General features: G+C 43.6%; 1 protein-coding gene across 1 annotated transcript in view; it reads right to left on the reverse strand.

The window, feature by feature from the left end:
* The window catches only part of myo5b (myosin VB), a 260,378-nt gene that overhangs the window by 9,770 nt on the left and 230,598 nt on the right, over positions 1–20,010 (reverse strand). The window contains exons 30-36 of the mRNA XM_067983571.1: positions 17,509–17,707; positions 14,362–14,455; positions 10,043–10,183; positions 8,972–9,123; positions 8,299–8,388; positions 4,557–4,707; positions 2,437–2,719 (exon numbers count right to left, since the gene is read on the reverse strand). Coding sequence (XP_067839672.1) covers positions 2,437–2,719; positions 4,557–4,707; positions 8,299–8,388; positions 8,972–9,123; positions 10,043–10,183; positions 14,362–14,455; positions 17,509–17,707 — 1,110 coding nt within the window. The remainder of the gene's footprint in view (positions 1–2,436; positions 2,720–4,556; positions 4,708–8,298; positions 8,389–8,971; positions 9,124–10,042; positions 10,184–14,361; positions 14,456–17,508; positions 17,708–20,010) is intronic.

Below are 20,010 nucleotides of genomic sequence, written 5' to 3' on the forward strand. Positions count from 1 at the left end.
ATATTACCCCTCATGGGGGAATCTAAAACTAGGGGGCATAGTCTCAGAATAAGGGGTCACCTGTTTAAGACGGAAACGAGGAGGAATTTCTTCTTCCAGAGGGTAGTGAATCTTTGGACTTCTTTACCTCAAAAAGCTGTGGAGGCTGAGTCATTGAATACATTCAAGGCTGAGTTAGACAAATTTTTGATCAGCAAGGGAGTCAAAGGATATGGGGAAAAGGCGGGAAAGTAGAGTTGAGGTAAAAATCAGATCAGCCACGATCTCACTGAATGGCGGAGCAGGCTCGAGGGGCCGAATGGCCTACTCCTGCTTCTATCTCATGGTCTTATGGTCATCAGTAAGGGGCAGCCAGCAGCAATGGTATGAGAGGAGAAAAAAAACAAACATCGATGAGTACTTCACCACTCAGAGAACTGGAGAAGAGGCAGGCAAGGGAACAGAAGTAGCCAACCAGTGCAGATGGCAATGTGCTGCCAGTAGGGCCAGGGTAACTCATGGCTCAACAGAAACAGGCATTCTTCACAAGTGAGTCATGGGACCTCCACTGAGGAGCAATAGCATGCTACAACACTTGCTCCTCCATTTGAGGTGGCACTTAGAAGGAGCAGCACATAAGGAAGTAGAAAACAGCCTATACTATCATCAAGGGCCAGCCCTGAGGAAACAAACATTGATGCACTTGTGGAGTAGAGAAATAAATTGGAATGTTCGGTGATGATCCGCTGGTCAGAGGGAACAAGGCTGTTGGGAGCAAACATGGGAATGATAGTGAACGCAGGGGGATCTGATCTAGCATTTTGATATCGAGCGAGTACAGAGCGGCCCAAAGGAGTGCTTTTGTAAGGGCTGCAAAGTCAATAATTCCATGATGCACCAGTCCATCTGGCTGTGAATCAGCCAAATCACTTCCTCCTCCTCCTCCTCTTCCTTATCTGTTGATAAGGGAGCAGGTTCATCATCCAGCTTGGCTGGCCAACGGCAAATTTGCACAGAACATGACAGATGCAAAAGATCATTGCTAGTTCCTCAGGGCTGTGGGTAGGATTCCATCTAATCTGTACAAATATCCAATTTTATGTTGCACCAGAATTTGGACGAACGCATGCACTTAATTATATTTTCTTTTAGCCTGAGTGTAGGGGTTCTGGACTGCTGTCAAAAGTTAGGGCAGCGAGGATATTCTTGGTCCCCAGCAGCCATCCAACTTGCTCTTTCAAATAGTTGTGTCACTATCCATTATCACAAGATGAAGATATCATAGCTGCTGCAAGGGTTTCTTGCAGTCACCTGTATTACTCTGTTGTGATGGTCCGAGATCATCTTTGATCAAATGACAGCTTTTTTGATTCATATATGCCACTGATGGCAATATGCCTGTCATCAATGAGGCTGTGCACTTTTGAGAACCCAGCCACTTGATAGAAGTACTGGGGACTCCCCCATCATTTCCTCTTTTCCCTGGCAAAGAGGGCTGCAGTAACCTGCGTGATGCATCAGAGTACAGACGACTGACTAGTATAACAAATGTCACCAGCAGTGGCCTGAAATGAGACTGTAGCATGGTGCTAATTTTAACCTCAACAGGCAGGGCTGCCCCTGTGCCGGATGCTGTCTGAAGGTCTGGCACAGCTTGGTCATTTCCTCCCGGCTGAACTGTAGATGACGAGTGCAGGTTTCTTTCAACATGTCCAAGTAGTTGTGCCTGGATTATATGATGTAATTCCTAGACTGCCTGCATGAGGGTTCAGCCTCTGCAGTGCCAGTGCACCTGCCTCTCCTCCCTCTGCAGGAATTCCTCTTCATCCAAATCCGGCACAACCAATGGCAGCTGCAAGGGTGGGGTGGTGGCAGCAGGAATGCTGCTGAGGGAAGTGTGCACCAAAGGGAGTCCTGATTGAAAGTAAACAGCAGCAGGCAAAAAAAAGCTAGCAATAATGCATAAAGATCAGCCTGTCAAGTCAAAATCAACAGTATGAATATAAGTCTCATTAATATGTCTGCCTAGTTTTAGGTGGTGGAGTTCTTCAATAAACTAGCATTGAACGAATCAAGAACTACACTGCAGAACAGCAGTTCCAGGAATTCTGCAGTGTGACCACTTTGCACCAATTAACATAATGTTAACTGCAATGCACAAAGCACTGCCTCAAAATCTTTAAAAACTTTTCTTCCCGTGGTATCGAGTTCAGCACTGAGGCTTACCTGCCCGATTCTATGGGTCACATATGCTGCTGGCGAGGGGTCACTCCACAATTACACTACTGGAGTCGGCCCTTATCCATATAATCCCATTCCCAACCAATAACAAACCAACTTCTCTCTCAATCACTTTTGATTAGTTGAATCTTGATATTTGGGCATGGGGGGACTTTGTGGACTCCTAGATGCAACAGCACCTTGGGGTGGGAGAGAATCATTGTCCAGCAATCATACCTGAGCTGCATTCCGGTACTCCATGAGCACACGTCCTTCCTCAGTAGCAGATTGTTAAGTGTAACAGCATTGATGATGTAGAAAAGCTGGCGAAAGACCTGCTGGATAATCTCAGGATCCAGTCCATGCTCACACATGGTGTGGTTTAACATGTTAAGTTGGCGCAGCATGGCCTCTAGAGTGTAGCTGTCTCCGTCCAGCCGGCTGGAAGAACGTTTCCTGTAGCCCATGGGTTTCACACTGGACAGACCCTGGATGCTCTCATTTTCCAGCATTGCAGATACTTAAAAAAAAAAAGCGAGACTGTTAATACAAACTAAAGCAGCTACTCCAGACATGCATCTCATGGGATACAAAAAAGGAAGTCCCAGATAAAATGTCCTAAACCAAACTTATTTTCAGAACAGAATACAGTAATGAGTCATCTTGGGCTTAAATTTGAAGGATTGATATACTTATTGGATTATATATAATTAAGAAAAAAATAATATAGCTTCATCTCTTCAAAGTATATATTTTGCTATAATATTTTCCCCAGTGTTCAACATGAGCCCACCACCACTTAGGGCAAGTAGGGATGGGCAATAAATTCAGCCTTGCCAGTGTTGCTCAAATCCTGAGAAGAGAACAAATAAATATATTGCAGTGGGCTTGTCAGAGGAAGCAGTTTCTGTCTATTCCTGGTCAAGCTTCACCACTTACTGCTTTTTCTGGACGACGCCCACATCCCATGAACGAATAAAAAAAAGGTCTTGTGCCCATTGGAGTGAAGGGTTTCATTAAGATGAATGGAGCACTTTTCCATTTCAGATTCACAGTCTGAGGACTGAGCACTCCCAGGACAGGTATATGCACAAGTCGGAGTTGAGTTTGTTATATGCTTCAGTGTTCATACTTAATTATAGGCACAATATAATCAATTCTGGGGAAAGGTTTCAGCTTTAAGAGTTAGACTAGAAGTAATAAAACAAATCCACTACAAAAATCTCCTCTTGGGTAGGCCTCTGCCACAATTAAGAATGGCACAGCATCAGCTAAGCACAACTGATCTACACTTGATTTGACCATATCACCATTAGAGTGGGGCCAATGCACCACTAAATACAGAACATGAGCACGAGTGAAATTGCTAATCTGTGCACATTTTTGCACAAGCAGAGTAGTTTTGTGCTGTGGATTTGCACTTATTAAGAACAGAGTGAGACTGCTCCTGCATCTTAATGCCTAGCAGAGATCCTCCATTTCATCCACTCTGAGCTTCATTCAAACCAAGATACCAGAAGACAAAGAAAAACATGCAAACCAACTACAGCACCCGTCTCCCGAACTTAATCTTTAAGAGGAATGCTGAAGCCAACACTATAAAGGGGCAGAAATACCAATGGAAGAAATAAGAGTCATAAACCTAAGGATTCTGAACGTTTTATAGGAAAGATTAATTCAGCTCCCTTCACCTGCAATAATTTCTTGAAGTAAATTTTCCCAATGGTAACATTTGAGTTTGCTTATAAATATTTCAAAAAATCAACAGAAAGCCAGAAAAACGATAAAAGGATATTAAATCATAATTCTTTCTAATGGTTTCATTTTTAAAAAAAGCTGACATTTGTTCACTAAAGAACATCTTGATAGAAAATGTCTTGTCTGTATGAAAGTATCCATGGAGCTTCTCTCAAAAGCTCAGTAAGTGAATGTATCCTGGTGTGGTACTGAGTGACAGACCAAAGAAAGTCCCAGGTTTTATCCCTGGCCTATGTGGAGTTAGCTGATCTCATGTGGGATGTCAGTTGGGATGCTACAAATAGCTTCAGTGCCCAAATGTCCCATTGGAGGAAGGGAAAGCAATAAGGGCACATTTGATCACTATTCAATAACCCCTGGTCAAAAGTGTGGATATTAGGTGAGGACAGGACCAAGCTCAACCGTGATACTCTCCAATGCCCGACATTCCAAATAACCTGCCGACACTCACTGTCTTAGCTTATATATGAAAAGTGGCCATTAGATCAAGGTAACAGGGCCGTGATGCCCGTGGAACTGTACTTTAAATGATTGGTGCCTTTGTGGGAAAAGGAGAGATTGTTTTTTAAAAAAAAATAATCTATGAATAAGGGTCTTACCTATCATGGGCTGAAGAAGACCTTCTGCGACTTTAACCATCTGCTGGTAGATCTGAATAGAGAGGTCACTTAGAACCTGGCGGTACTCAGTGAGGTCAAAGTTCTTGAGGCTGTGCTCATTCTGCCGTGTATTATTCTGCTTCATGAAATCCTGAAGGAATTGAGGAGGGACATGAGAAAATAAGATTCTATTCTTGCATTTGGTTTATTTATTTACATATTCCCTCTTTCAGAAGGGACCAAACCAATAATGAACAAATCTACAAAAGACCCATAAGACGACCCAAGAAAATAGGCACATCCTTATAAATTGCTCTTGAGCATTAGAAAAAAAGAATCTATCTTTCACGTCCTCAGCACATCCCAAAGTGGAGAACAGTCTTTACCCATTTGATCTGCCATTGACAATAGGATGCTGATGCACAGTATTTCTAATCTCTCAAATAAATGTCAAAAGTGCAATGTGGCAAATGTTACACACCAGTGTCATAGAAAAGATTGCTTGAAGCGTTAAAAGTTTTAGTTGATGCAAAATGAGGCTGAAAGTATGGGACAAAATCAGGGTTCTACACAGTAAATCTTGCTTTGTTTTAATTGTATTTTACAAAAGTGTAATTGCAATTAAAAAAAATATATATACTTACATTATATAAATACTTTTATTAGAGAGGTAAAGATTAGTGGGAGGCCAGCACAGGATTTCATTAAGCTTTAGAAAGTTTCCTTTTTAAGGCCCACAATATTTTTCAGGGATTATGTGATTATTATTTCATCGTCATGCTCTGTAAGTGACTCATACTCTACCACCTCAAATGTAGAGATTTTTTTAAAATACTAATAAAAGCGTCGACCTTTCTTGAAGAATTGCCTTTGCTTTTAGTTCAAGTAGGGCTTCAAAGTGCAGGGGCGCACCAAACATATTACTAATAAGAATGTATCCAGATATTTCACATTTAGGAGTATATTGTATCTAAATAAATAAAGCATGGTTTTAACAAGAGAGAGTCTAACCACCTCCCCTTGGCATTCAATGGCATTCCCATCGCCGAATCCCCCACCATCAACATCCTGGGGGTCACCATTGACCAGAAACTTAACTGGACCAGCCACATAAATACTGTGGCTACAAGAGCAGGTCAGAGGCTGGATATTCTGTGGCGAGTGACTCACCACCTGACTCCCCAAAGCCTTTCCACCACCTACAAGGCACAAGTCAGGAGTGTGATGGAATACTCTCCACTTGGCTGGATGAGTGCAGCTCCAACAACACTCAAGAAGCTCAACATCATCCAGGACAAAGCAGCCCGCTTGATTGGCACCCCATCCACCGCCCTAAACATTCACTCCCTTCACCACTGGCGCACAGTGGCTGCAGTGTGTACCATCCACACTTCTTCGGCAGCACCTCCCAAACCCGCGACCTCTACCACCTAGAAGGACAAGGGCAGCAGGCACATGGGAACACACCACCTGCACGGTCCCTTCCAAGTCACACGCCATCCCGACTTGGAAATAGATCACCGTTACTTCATCATCGCGGGGTCAAAATCCTAGAACTCCCTTCCTAACAACACTGTGGGAGAATCTTCACCACACGGACTGCAGCGGTTCAAGAAGGTGGCTCACCACCACCTTCTCATTAGGGATGGGCAATAAATGCCAGCCTCGCCAGTGACGCCCACATCCCATGAATGAATAAAAAGAAAAATCACCAGTAACGAGGAAGAAACTTGTTGCCATCTGCCTCTCATCTTTCCAGCAGCTGTGGTGATACTTTGAAATATTTGTCAGTTAAGCTCATTAGCACTAGGCCTGATGTGTAGTTCAATTTTACTTTTTCTTTATATCACCCCCCTCCCAATGGAATGAGAAATATCAAAACACCTACGCTGGAATCAGGGACTGATCTTCATATTACTGTTAGTTTTCTACTCCACCACAGGAGAGCCCATAAAACAGCAGTTCCTTCCTTATAGAAAGATGGCACGAGTTGTTTTTATTGGTCTTTAACAAGATTGATTTTTTACCATTTTCTAATTTCTCTAAATCCATATTTGTACAGGCCCACTTCGCAGAATAGCACGGAACATAAATAAATAGTCTATTAGCACTTTCTACCAGCATTGCACCACTGCTTATGCACATCTATGTTTTCACTAAAATTAAGGAACAGAAGAAGATAAGGCTGGAAAGAGACTAGAAAAAAATAATGTTGAAGAAGAAAAATGTAATCCAAGTTTCTTAAAATTGCAAAGGGTAGCTATGGAAAGGAATTTTGTGCAGAAAGATAGCTAGAAACTCTTATTAAAAATTATGCATAACTCTCTCTTTCAATTTCCTTGTGGATAGTATTCTTTTCTCATTCTCCTCCCTGAATCTGTATAAGATAATTTCCCATAAAATGCAGGAATTCCTGTAAATATGAGATCAGTGGAGTAATTGGCATTCAAAAGGGGCAATTTCTCTGCAGAGGGATATAGGCTTGGTCCCCAAGGCAAGTAATAGGTAAAAAATAATTTAAATGAGTTTGTGAAAAAGGAACAAGTTGGATGAGCTAAATGGCCTTTTTTCATGTCTACCTTAGATTTATGTTTTAAGAGCCAATTCTTAAAATGTCCATTACATACTAACTGTAATGAGAAATATTCAAAACACTTATGCTGGAATCATGGACTGATCTTCATTTCACTGTCAATTTCCTGTTTCATCAGGAGAGAACCCATAAAACTCTCCTTACAGGAGAGAAAGATGGCATGCCATGGACCATCGCACGCCTACGGATTTCTTTGGACAGAGCAAAGGAAAGACCACTCTCCCAATGGATATGGAAGAGCCATTAGAAAAATGTAAAATGTCTCTCTGACTACGTTGAGTTACTTCAGTTGTGATGTTTTCTCGTGAACGAAAGAATGCCTGTAGTGTACTGATGTGTCTTACAGAAGTGATTACCGATTAACATCGGTCTGTACCCAAGAAGGAATCGCTAACAGATGAATGCTGCTTGGCATCAATGTGCATTTGTAAAAGGATTACTACTCAAATGTTACTTGGCATCAGTCTGTGTCCTGTAAAAGGTGGCATCAATCATTGCCTATGAAAGGATTACAGAGAATTGAACATCATCTAGTGTCAGTCTGTGCCTGTGACAATATTATACGTGTACATGCCAAAGACAGAACTGGGTGATATAGTAAATTAGACACTATTCTTTTACCTTTGGGACCACGGTTTGAATTCCGATCAGACCGACGGCATGAAAGTTTCCTCTGTGCTGAAATTGGCCTGGACATTCTCAATCTAGGTTCCCACATAAGCAACCCTTAAGTGAGAATGCCAATTAGGGCAGTTTTGAGCTGTGGGCCCATCAATCCTTGCCTATGAAATGATGCATCCCAAGTCTTTGTGGACATGCTCCCAAAACACAAAACTGCCCTAATTATGCTCCCTGATTGGCACTCTCACTCAGAGAGGTTACTGATGTGGGAGTTGAAAAAACAATTACATTGTGCAGTAGGAGATGTTATTCCAAGGTTAGGTTAAGGCACATAATAAGGATAATTAAAGGGACCTTTGCTCTAGCTGGTTGTGCTATACTTGATCTGCGAGTATTTGACGGGTAGAAAAAGTCTTGCTTTCTCCAGCAATTACATCCTACACTTTGATGAGCAAAAATTCTGTTTCTTTAAAAAAAAACATGCAAAACATGGTTTACTGCTGAGTAGAAATGATAAACCAGACTTACCTCATCTCCACTGTATTGTTTTAAACAGTGTAACAGGCGGCAACTGTTGGACAACCAAAATGACGTAATTTCAAAGTCATCGTTATGTTTCTGAAAAACACAAAAATTACTTTTAACAAAACAGCTCAAAATGTAGAAATAGCCTCCAGTGTACTGTACTAGATACTTGTGGTTTCTTTCATGGCCCATTGTGAAACAGTTACTGAGACCAGGAAGGTTACAGATCCAACTTTCCAGTGTGCACTGAATTAGCTGATCTTAGCTAGGATGGCAGCTGGGACATTACAATTGACCTCAGTGCTTATACACCAGGGAGGGAAATCAAAAATAAGCCACAGCTCCTGGCCCTGATATCAATTCAATGACTCACTAGAAATCACCCCTGTGAAGTCAGAAACAACTATGACTGTAATGTTCCTCAACGGTCATGTATCCTAATACTTACTGCCTACTCACATACAAAGGAAAGCTACTTAGGTGAGTGGCCAGCGCCCGTGGAACTTGCATGTGTTAGTGCCTTCAGGAGAGGGGGGGGGGGGAACTGAATGTTATTATTTTATGAGAATGTGTTACAGTGTAATAAATTTTAACGTTTAAATCATCAGAATCTCACTTAGCTCTGACCTCACTCTGGGAACATTCAGTGGCTGTATTGAAGAAGTTAATCCCTTACCTTTAACACTTTCTTGACGCCATTGATGGTACCAGTGAGGAGCGAGTGGACCTTCTGGTCATCATTAACATAATCTGCATGTCTAAGGCACATGAAGAGGATGTATGCAGGCAGGCCCGGCACTGTGGCAGAGACTGTTTGAGGCTTAAGGTCTAGAAATCAGTGGGAAGGAGAAAACACAGTACAGTTTAATCATCAATCCTGCCAGCAGTGTTGACGCATGGCCTATTGGGAAGAAGATTGGTGGGAATAATTAGTCTCATTCACCCTAGCTTCTGTTGACACCAATCCTCGTACAAAATGTTGCTGGCATTTAATTCTGTAAAAGGCAAAGGGTGAGAGATAGTAAATTTTAGGTATATTTTTTCAAGATATGATACAGGTTATTTAAAAAAAGAATTTTAAATTTGGGATTTTAGGCTAATGAAACCAATGTAGATCTCAAGGACAGGGGGTGGTGGCGAGTGGAACTTGTTGCAGGATAGGATAAAGATACAAGAGTTGGGTCAAATGGCCTCCTTTGTATTGTAATTTGTATGATTCTACGAGACCAGAACTTTTATACTTTCCAAGTCCAAAACTGAGAAGACAGCAGGATAGGGTTGGGTAGGTGTAGGCTCAGGATCTGAATTCTGAGGGAAGATTTTCCTGAGTCTGTGCCGTGACACACTGGATGCAGCAAATACTGAAAAATCAGGTGGGTTGGAGCATTCGTCTGTAAAGGAACATACCAAATTTTGCTCTATCAAGTTGTTTTCTTTACAGCTAATGAAACTGTTGATAACTTTAATAACTAGTATCTGCACATCATATGAGACAGAAGGAGGTGGAAAGGACAATCACCCATTTGAAAAAAAAAATTATGGTGCCAGAAATTTTAGTCAACCTTAACCACTACAGCCCCTTTTGATACAACTCATTCGCTATCGCCCCACTTTGCGCTTCTCCTCACACAAGCTCATTCACTACAGCCCCTGTTAACACATCGGTCCCAAGCTCATCCACCAAGGTTCCTGTTTATACTACATGACCAAGGCACAACTCTTCCATTCTAAAATCCCAGTCATGTACCTGTGATGAGGTTACGGATAAGTAGAGATTCATCCTCCTTGTAATACTCCAACATTCCCTGGAACTCCTTCTCCTTTCGTTGCACAGTGACTTGTCTGGTTAGTTGTTCATGTCTTGGCTCCTTCTGCACTGAGGTCCGTGCTGATGACACAGTGAGCACCATATTAAGTTAATGGAAAGAACACAAAGCAAACAGCTAAAAATATGAATTAGAAAGTAAGCAAGAGATTTATATACACTATAAAAAAAACTTTGCAATCAGCTTGAAAGCTCTTCCGTTCTGCTGCGAGGTGAGAGAGTACATACATATGTAATGTAACTTGTAATATGCCATAACCCTAAAAGCATAGAAACTACCTTGAACTCAGTTTAAATAAAAACTCAAAACAAAAAACTGTTATGTTTTGTGATATCAACTTCATTTCTCATCAGCAATAAATGTGATCATGTCTCTACATCCCAAGTTTAGACTGATCCCCCATCTTAATTGTTTTCCCCCCAATATTCTTCCCTCCTCTTCCTTAGTCATGTTGGGAACAGCCCCAAGGATACCAAGAGCCAGCTGGTAGCTCTTTTCAGTGGCCATTCTTCATGAGGAAAAATATTTTCACCGAGAGGGTGGTAGGGGTCTGGGACTCACTGCCTGAGAGGGTATTAGAGACAGAAACCCTCAACTCATTTAAAAAGTACCTGGATGTGCACCTGAAGTGCCGTAACCTACAGGGCTACTGACCAAGTGCTGGAAAGCGGGATTAGGCTGGGTGGCTCATTTTCGGCCGGCCCGGACACAATGGGCTGAATGGCCTCCTTCTGTGCCGTAAATTTTCTATGATTCTATGGGTGAGTTTGGACAGCGAGTCTCAGCAGGCTCAAAGCATCACTGCTGAGCCCAATCCTGTCCACACCCAATGTTCCCACACTTGCACTATTTTTTTTTAAGCAGGAGTAACTCAGTGAGCTCGAGTACAAACCCGGCCTGAATTTTTCCTTTTTAGCTAGGGGCATTGAGGCTGAGTGTATTGTCCTTACTGTTGCCTCGGCTGAGATCAGGTAATTCAGCACAGACCAGGGATAAGATCTGCAAACCTTTATGTCTGCATATGGCTCAAGAGCAGACAGTATCTGCTTTTCCCACTGAGATCAGGGGAGCCTGTAGGTCTCCCCAATATTCTATACAATGATTTTCTTTAAAACTTCTTATTGGGAAGAACAACAATTCAAATTAATACTAGATCTTGACTGAAATTGAACTTGAAGATAGACACATAAGACATTAGGCTGAATAGTTGAGCTGGACTTTTCCAAAGCAAAAGTATTATTTTGTTTTTTCTCAATTAAAATCTTGTGCATATCAGAATACAGTATCCATTTGCACATCTATATATCATATATATAGATGATATATTGCTTCTGGTAACCACCAATCACCTACTAAGGATTGAAAAGCAGTTACATAAATAATGCTTGATTCTGGGACTTCAGTTGGAGCAAAGGAACATAGGAACAGGAGTAGGCCATTCAGCCCCTCGTGCCCGCCCCGCCATTTGATAAGATCATGGCTGATCTGTGATCTAACTCCATATACCATAGGACACCATCCAACGTGTTGTGTGGCACTACCACCGTGCTAAATGGAATAGATTCAGAACAGATCAAGCAGCTCAAAACTGGGCATCCATGAGGCGCTGTGGGCCATCAGCAGCAGCAGAATTGTATTCCAGCACAATCTGTAACCTCATGGCCCGGCATATTCCTCACTCTACCATTACCAACAAGCCAGGGGATCAACCCTGGTTCAATGAGGAGTGCAGAAGAGCATGCCAGGAGCAGCACCAGGCGTACCTAAAAATGAGGTGCCAACCTGGTGAAGCTACAACTCAGGACGACATGCATGCTAAACAGCGGAAGCAACATGCTATAGACAGAGCTAAGCGATTCCACAACCAACGGATCAGATCAAAGCTCTGCAGTCCTGCTACATCCAGTCGTGAATGGTGGTGGACAATTAAACAACTAACGGGAGGAGGAGGCTCTGCAAACATCCCCATTCTCAATGATGGCGGAGTCCAGCACGTGAGTGCAAAAGACAAGGCTGAAGCGTTTGCAACCATCTTCAGCCAGAAGTGCCGAGTGGATAATCCATCTCAGCCTCCTCCCGATATCCCCACCATCACGGAAGCCAGTCTTTGGCCAATTCGATTCACTCCACGTGATATCAAGAAACGGCTGAGTGCACTGGATACAGCAAAGGCTATGGGCCCCGACAACATCCCAGCTGTAGTGCTGAAGACTTGTGCTCCAGAACTAGCTGCGCCTCTAGCCAAGCTGTTCCAGTACAGCTACAAAACTGGCATCCACCCAACAATGTGGAAAATTGCCCAGATATGTCCTGTCCACAAAAAGCAGGACAAATCCAATCCGGCCAATTACCGCCCCATCAGTCTACTCTCAATCATCAGCAAAGTGATGGAAGGGGTCGTCGACAGTGCTATCAAGCGGCACTTACTCACCAATAACCTGCTCACCGATGCTCAGTTTGGGTTCCGCCAGAACCACTCGGCTCCAGATCTCATTACAGCCTTGGTCCAAACATGGACAAAAGAGCTGAATTCCAGAGGTGAGGTGAGAGTGACTGCCCTTGACATCAAGGCAGCATTTGACCGAGTGTGGCACCAAGGAGCCCTAGTAAAATTGAAGTCAATGGGAATCAGGGGGAAAACTCTCCAGTGGCTGGAGTCATACCTAGCACAAAGGAAGATGGTAGTGGTTGTTGGAGGCCAATCATCTCAGCCCCAGGGCATTGCTGCAGGAGTTCCTCAGGGCAGTGTCCTTGGCCCAACCATCTTCAGCTGCTTCATCAATGACCTTCCCTCCATCATAAGGTCAGAAATGGGGATGTTCGCTGATGACTGCACAGTGTTCAGTTCCATTCGCAACCCCTCAGATAATGAAGCAGTCCGAGCCTGCATGCAGCAAGACCTGGACAACATCCAGGCTTGGGTTCATAAGTGGCAAGTAACATTCACGCCAGATAAGTGCCAGGCAATGACCATCTCCAACAAGAGAGAGTCTAACCACCTCCCCTTGACATTCAACGGCATTACCATCGCCGAATCCCCCACCATCAACATCCTGGGGGTCACCATTGACCAGAAACTGAACTGGACCAGCCATATAAATATTGTGGCTACGAGAGCAGGTCAGAGGCTGGGTATTCTGCGGCGAGTGACTCACCTCCTGACTCCCCAAAGCCTTTCCACCATCTACAAGGCACAAGTCAGGAGTGTGATGGAATACTCTCCACTTGCCTGGATGAGTGCAGCTCCAACAACACTCAAGAAGCTCGACACCATCCAAGATAAAGCAGCCCACTTGATTGGCACCCCATCCACCACCCTAAACATTCACTCCCTTCACCACCGGCGCACTGTGGCTGCAGTGTGCACCATCCACAGGATGCACTGCAGCAACTCGCCAAGGCTTCTTCGACAGCACCTCCCAAACCCGCGACCTCTACCACCTAGAAGGACAAGGGCAGCAGGCGCATGGGAACAACACCACCTGCACGTTCCCCTCCAAGTCACACACCATCCCGACTTGGAAGTATATCGCCGTTCCTTCATTGTCGCTGGGTCAAAATCCTGGAACTCCCTTCCTAACAGCACTGTGGGAGAACCGTCACCACACGGACTGCAGCGGTTCAAGAAGGCGGCTCACCACCACCTTCTCGAGGGCAATTAGGGATGGGCAATAAATGCCGGCCTTGCCAGCGATGCCCACATCCCATGAACGAATTAAAAAAAAAAAATACCTGCCTTTGGCCCATATCCCTTAATACCTTTGGTTGCCAAAAAGCTATCTATCTCAGATTTAAATTTAGCAATTGAGCTAGTATCAATTGCCGTTTGCAGAAGAGAGTTCCAAACTTCTACCACCCTTTGTGTGTCGAAATGTTTTCTAATCTCACTCCTGAAAGGTCTGGCTCTAATTCTTAGATTGTGCCCCCTACTCCTAAAATCCCCAACCAGCGGAAATAGTTTCTCTCTATCCACCCTATCTGTTCCCCTTAATATCTTATAAACTTCGATCAGATCACCCCTAAACCTTCGAAACTCTAGAGAATACAACCCCAATTTGTGTAATCTGTCCTCTTAACTTAACGCTTGAAGTCCGGGTATCATTCTAGTAAACCTACGCTGCACTCCCTTCCAAGGTTCCCCTAGTGGCTCAGCTGGTAACTGCACTATAGAATAGAGCCACACAGGTCAGGAATGCCCCTGGTTTGATGCCAGACAGCAACGTTCTAAACTCAGTTATACCTTCAAGCTCTTGAACTTTCTTCATGTGGATCTTGAGTTGCTTCTTCAACTTCTTCTCATTCTTCTCCTGTTTCTCTACCAGCTCTTTAAGGTCCTAAAACACAAGACGATGAATAAATCTTAGCGGGTACAGTATTTCTCTGTTATACTAAGCGGATTATATTGCACTGAGCGTTGTAAGGGTAAGTACAAATAGAGATAACCCAAAACTGTGTGAAATATGAAGGTTTGTTAGGCTATGAAAATGTCACACAGGAACGCAACTGGTACAGGATGTATAATGCAAGAATATCAGGTTAGAATGACAGTTTCTGCTCGATTTACCTTTGAGCAAGGAGAAACTTTGCAGAATCGTTCTTCAGAAGATTAACTAGATTGAGTACAGTCCATGAAGGAGCACATTGTACACGCTCTGAAAGGAATGGACTTTTCTTGTTCCATAAAATAAAAACTACACCAAAACTGACTCAGACTGCTCTCCATTAGAAAGCAGAGTGATACATGAAATCAATGCTGTTTTCAATCATCATTGCAGTATCTTCCACAACCAATCCTTTGCAACAGATTCAACTTATCATATGGGATTGTTGCACCTGAGTTCTGTGTCAGGTAACTTAGCAATACAATACTTGTAATTATCTACCCCAGTGCAGAGGAGGAATAAATTAGAAGAGTACATGACAGTACAGAGTTTACAAGAAACAGTCTGGATGGGATGAATTGTTTTTCTCATTCTGCACTTGCACGCTCAGATGTATTTGCGTTGGAGTAGGGATAAACGGGTCATTTTCTGGTTGGCAGGCTGTAACTAGTGTGGTGCCGCAAGGATCAGTGCTTGGGCCTCAGCTATTTACAATCTATATTAATGACTTAGATGAAGGGACCGAGTGTAATGTATCCAAGTTTGCTGACAAAACAAAGCTAGGTGGGAAAGTAAGCTGTGAGGAGGACGCAAAGAGTCTGCAAGGGATACAGACAGATTAAGTGAGTGGACAAGAAGGTGGCAGATGGAGTATAATGTGGGGAAATGTGAGGTTATTCACTTTGGTAGGAAGAATAGAAAAAATATTTTTTAAATGGTGAGAAACTAGTAAATCTTGGTGTTCAGAGACTTGGGTGTCCTTGTACAAGAAACACAAAAAGTTAGCATGCAGGTACAGCAAGCAATTAGGAAAGCAGATGGCATGTTAGCCTTTATCGCAAGGGGTTGGAGTACAAGAATAAGGAAGTCTTACTACAATTGTACAGGGCTTTGGTGAGACCTCACCTGGAGTACTGCATACAGTTTTGGTCTCCTTATCTAAGGAAGGATATACTTGCCTTAGAGGCAGTGCAACAAAGGTTCACTAGATTAATTCCTGGGATGAGAGGGTTGTCCTATGAGGAGAGATTGAGTCGAAAGGGCCTATACTCTCTGGAGTTTAGAAGAATGAGAGGTGATCTCATTGAAACATATAAGATTCTGAGGGGGCTTGACAGGGTAGATGCTGAGAGGTTGTTTCCCTTGGCTGGAGAGTATAGAACTAGGGGGCATAGTCGCAGGATAAGAGGTCGGCCATTTAAGACTGAGATGAGGAGGAATTTCTTCACTCAGAGGGTTGTGAATCTTTGGAATTCTCTACCCAGAGGGCTGTGGATGCTGAGTCGTTGAGTATATTCAAGGCTGAGACGATAGATTTTTGGACTCTAGGGGAATCAAGGGACATGGGGATCAGGCAGGAAAGTTGAGTTGAGGTTGAAGATCTGCCATGATCTGATTGAATGGCGGAGCAGGCTTGAGGGGCCAAATGGCCTACTCCTGCTCCTATGTTCTTATCTGTCCTCTTTCTAATCATAAAAAGGTCTATGGCCCTGAAATACCCAGGTTGGGAGATCTTTCACCTGCCCCCAACATCAAAGGGGGGAGTTGGGGGGGGAGGAGTTCCAGAGCTATCCCTGGAATTCCCGCTTTTGGCATAAGTCCCTTTGGGACCTTATAATATCATAGTATGGTACAGCACAGGTGGAGGCCATTCGGCCCATCGTGCCTGTGCCGGCTCTTTGAAAGAGCTATCCAATTAGTCCCATTCCCCTGCTCTTTCCCCAAAGCCCTGTAAATGTTTTCCCTTCAAATATTATTTCTAATTCCCTTTTGAAAGTTACGATTGAATCTGCTTCCATCACTATTTCAGGCAGTGCAGTCCAGACCTATTGACTGAGTTGGGATTCTTTCTCCTTTAATAATGTTCCAGCAATAGAAAGTATGTGACTACAGTTTGGAGGCGGAGTTATCCCAGCTTCTATGCAGCAAGAGAAAGGGCTCTAATAAAGTAAAACTATTCAGTCGAAATATTGGTCCTATAGGCTTCTTAATTTGCCTGTCCTCATGCTGAGAAATGCCTGGCTTCCACATGGCAATTCAGAGAGGGTTCACTAGGTTGATTCTGGGTTTGGAAGGGTTTTCTTATGAGGAAAGATTGAGCAGGTTGGGCCCATACTCACTGGAGTTTAGAAGAATGAGAGGAGATCTTATTGAAACATTTAAGATTCTGAGGGGGTATATGCTGAGAGATGTTTCCCCTCATAAGAGAATATAGAAATAGGGGCCATAGTCACAGAATAAAGGATTGCCCATTTAAGATGGAGATGAGGAGAAATTTCTTCTCTGAGGGTTGTGAACCTTTGGAATTCTTTGTCCCATTGAATATACTCAAGGTTGAGTTAGACAAATTTTTGATCAGCAAGGGAGTCAAAGGATATGGGGAACAGGCGGGAAAGTGGAGTTGAGGCCAGAATCAGATCAGCCATGATCTCATTGAATGGCGGAGCAGGCTTGAAGGGCCAAATGGCCTACTCCTTCTCCTACTTCTTATGTCCTTATGTAATTGCCCACAGTGGCAGAACTGAAATCAGGAGCTTACCACTAGGGGAATCACAGGTGCAGAGCTGCATGCAGCACACTACAGAATTCTGAGAACGGCCATTGAGAAAGACATTCATTGGGATTGTGGCCCAAGTCACAAAGTTACTGAATAACACTGGTTTAAACTAATATATAAAGCTAACAGTTCAAAGAGAAATATAGAATAATACAATCTGGAGTATGGTCCATTCAAATGTAAATATAGGTCTTAATGCCACTAAAAGGGTTAACACTGAGTCTCTTACCAGATTCTCATTGGTGAGCCGCGTGATCTCCTGTTGCACATTATACTCAATGCGCGCTTCTGGAGACATCTGTAGTGTCTGCGTAAGGACCTGCTGCTGCTTATCCATCTCCTCCTTCAGAACGTCGATCTGAATCCGCATTCTTTCCACCTCCTCCTCGTGTTGCCTGATCTGAGTCTGCAACTGTGCCTCCAGCAGCCTGTGGTACAATATCAAATTAGAAACCCCAGCATCGACTGCATACAATACTTGAAAAACAAAGGACAGTTGTACTACAGGCAGCTCTCTAGAACAGGAGTGGCCAACCTTTCAAAGCTCAAGAGCCAGAAAAACTAATTGTACACCCACAAAGAGTAGTAAGTTTTAAACAAAGTGCGTTTCCTGATATACTTGTAGCTGCAGTGAGTATATGAAGCAAGAAATTTTGAAACCTAGCTCATCAATGTAACTTCTGACATTTTATTTCCAACTACTTACTCAAAATCTAGATTATACTCATTCCTCATCTGTTTATTCCCTCTGTCCATATCTCTAATTTCCTTTTTCCCTGTCACCCTCATATTCTCTTTCTCATTACATCTTTTCTCCTTTCTCTCTCATTACCACTCCGTCTTCTGTTGCTCCTTCTCTCCATACTCCCATCTCATTCTCTCATTTCTTCTCCCTTTCCCTTTTTCTCTTCTTCCTTTTAAGACTGCTAACATTCAGCATTCTTGACTTAGAGAGTCATAGAGTCATAGAGCACGGATAGAGGCCCTTCGGCCCATCGTGTCCGCGCCGGCCATCAGCCCTGTCTACTCTAATCCCATATTCCAGCATTTGGTCCGTAGCCTTGTATGCTATGGCATTTCAAGTGCTCATCCAAATGCTTCTTGAATGTTGTGAGGGTTCCTGCCTCCACAACCCTTTCAGGCAGTGAGTTCCAGACTCCAACCACCCGCTGGGTGAAAAAGTTCTTTCTCAAATCCCCTCTAAACCTCCCGCCTTTTACCTTGAATCTATGTCCCCTTGTTATAGAACCCTCAACGAAGGGAAGAAGCTCCTTAGTATCCATCCTCTCTGTGCCCCTCATAATTTTGTACACCTCAATCATGTCCCCCCTCAGCCTCCTCTGCTCCAAGGAAAACAAACCCAATCTTCCCAGTCTCTCTTCATAGCTGAAGCGCTCCAGCCCTGGTAACATCCTAGTGAATCTCCTCTGCACCCTCTCCAAAGCGATCACATCCTTCCTGTAGTGTGGCGACCAGAACTGCACACAGTACTCCAGCTGTGGCCTAACCAGTGTTTTATACAGCTCCATCATAACCTCCTTGCTCTTATATTCTATGCCTCGGCTAATAAAGGCAAGTATCCCATATGCCTTCTTTACCACCTTATCTACCTGTTCCGCCGCCTTCAGGGATCTGTGAACTTGCACACCAAGATCCCTCTGACCCTCTGTCTTGCCTAGGGTCCTCCCATTCATTGTGTATTCCCTTGCCTTGTTAGTCCCTCCAAAGTGCATCACCTCGCACTTTTCCGGGTTAAATTCCATTTGCCACTGTTCCGCCCATCTGACCAACCCATCTATATCGTCCTGCAGACTGAGGCTATCCTCCTCGCTATTTACCACCCTACCAATTTTTGTATCATCAGCGAACTTACTGATCATACCTTTTACATTCATATCCAAGTCATTAATGTAGACCACAAACAGCAAGGGACCCAGCACCGATCCCTGTGGTACCCCACTGGCCACAGTCTTCCAGTCACAAAAACAACCTTCGATCATCACCCTCTGCCTTCTGCCACTAAGCCAGTTTTGTATCCAAAGTGCCAAGGCACCCTGGATTCCATGGGCTCGTACCTTCTTGACCAGTCTCCTGTGGGGGACTTTATCGAAGGCCTTACTGAAATCCATGTATACCACATCCACTGCGTTACCCTCATCCACACGCCTAGTCACCCCCTCAAAAAATTCAATCAAATTAGTCAGACATGATCTTCCCTTGACAAAGCCATGTTGACTATCCCTGATTAATCCTTGCTTCTCCAAGTGGAGACTAATTTTGTCCTTCAGAATTTTTTCCAATAATTTTCCTACCACTGATGTTAGGCTCACTGGCCTGTAGTTCCCCGGTTTTTCCCTACTCCCCTTCTTGAATAATGGTATTACATTAGCAGTTCTCCAGTCCTCTGGCACATCCCCTGTGGCCAGAGAGGTTCTGAATATATGTGTCAGAGCCCCCGCAATCTCCTCCTTTGCCTCACACAGTAGCCTGGGATACATTTCGTCCGGGCCTGGGGATTTATCCATTTTTAGGCCTGCTAAAACCGCCAATACCTCCTCCCGCTCGATGTTAATATGTTCGAGTATATCACAGTCCCCCTGCCGTATTTCTATGTCTACATCGTCCTTCTCCACAGTGAAAACAGATGCAAAAAATTCATTTAGAACCCCTCCTACATCTGCCGGCTCCACACACAGATTGCCATTTTTGTCCCTAATGGGCCCTATTTTTT

This window comes from Heptranchias perlo, chromosome 1 (genome assembly GCF_035084215.1).
Source record: "Heptranchias perlo isolate sHepPer1 chromosome 1, sHepPer1.hap1, whole genome shotgun sequence".
Classification (NCBI taxonomy): Eukaryota; Metazoa; Chordata; class Chondrichthyes; order Hexanchiformes; family Hexanchidae; genus Heptranchias; species Heptranchias perlo.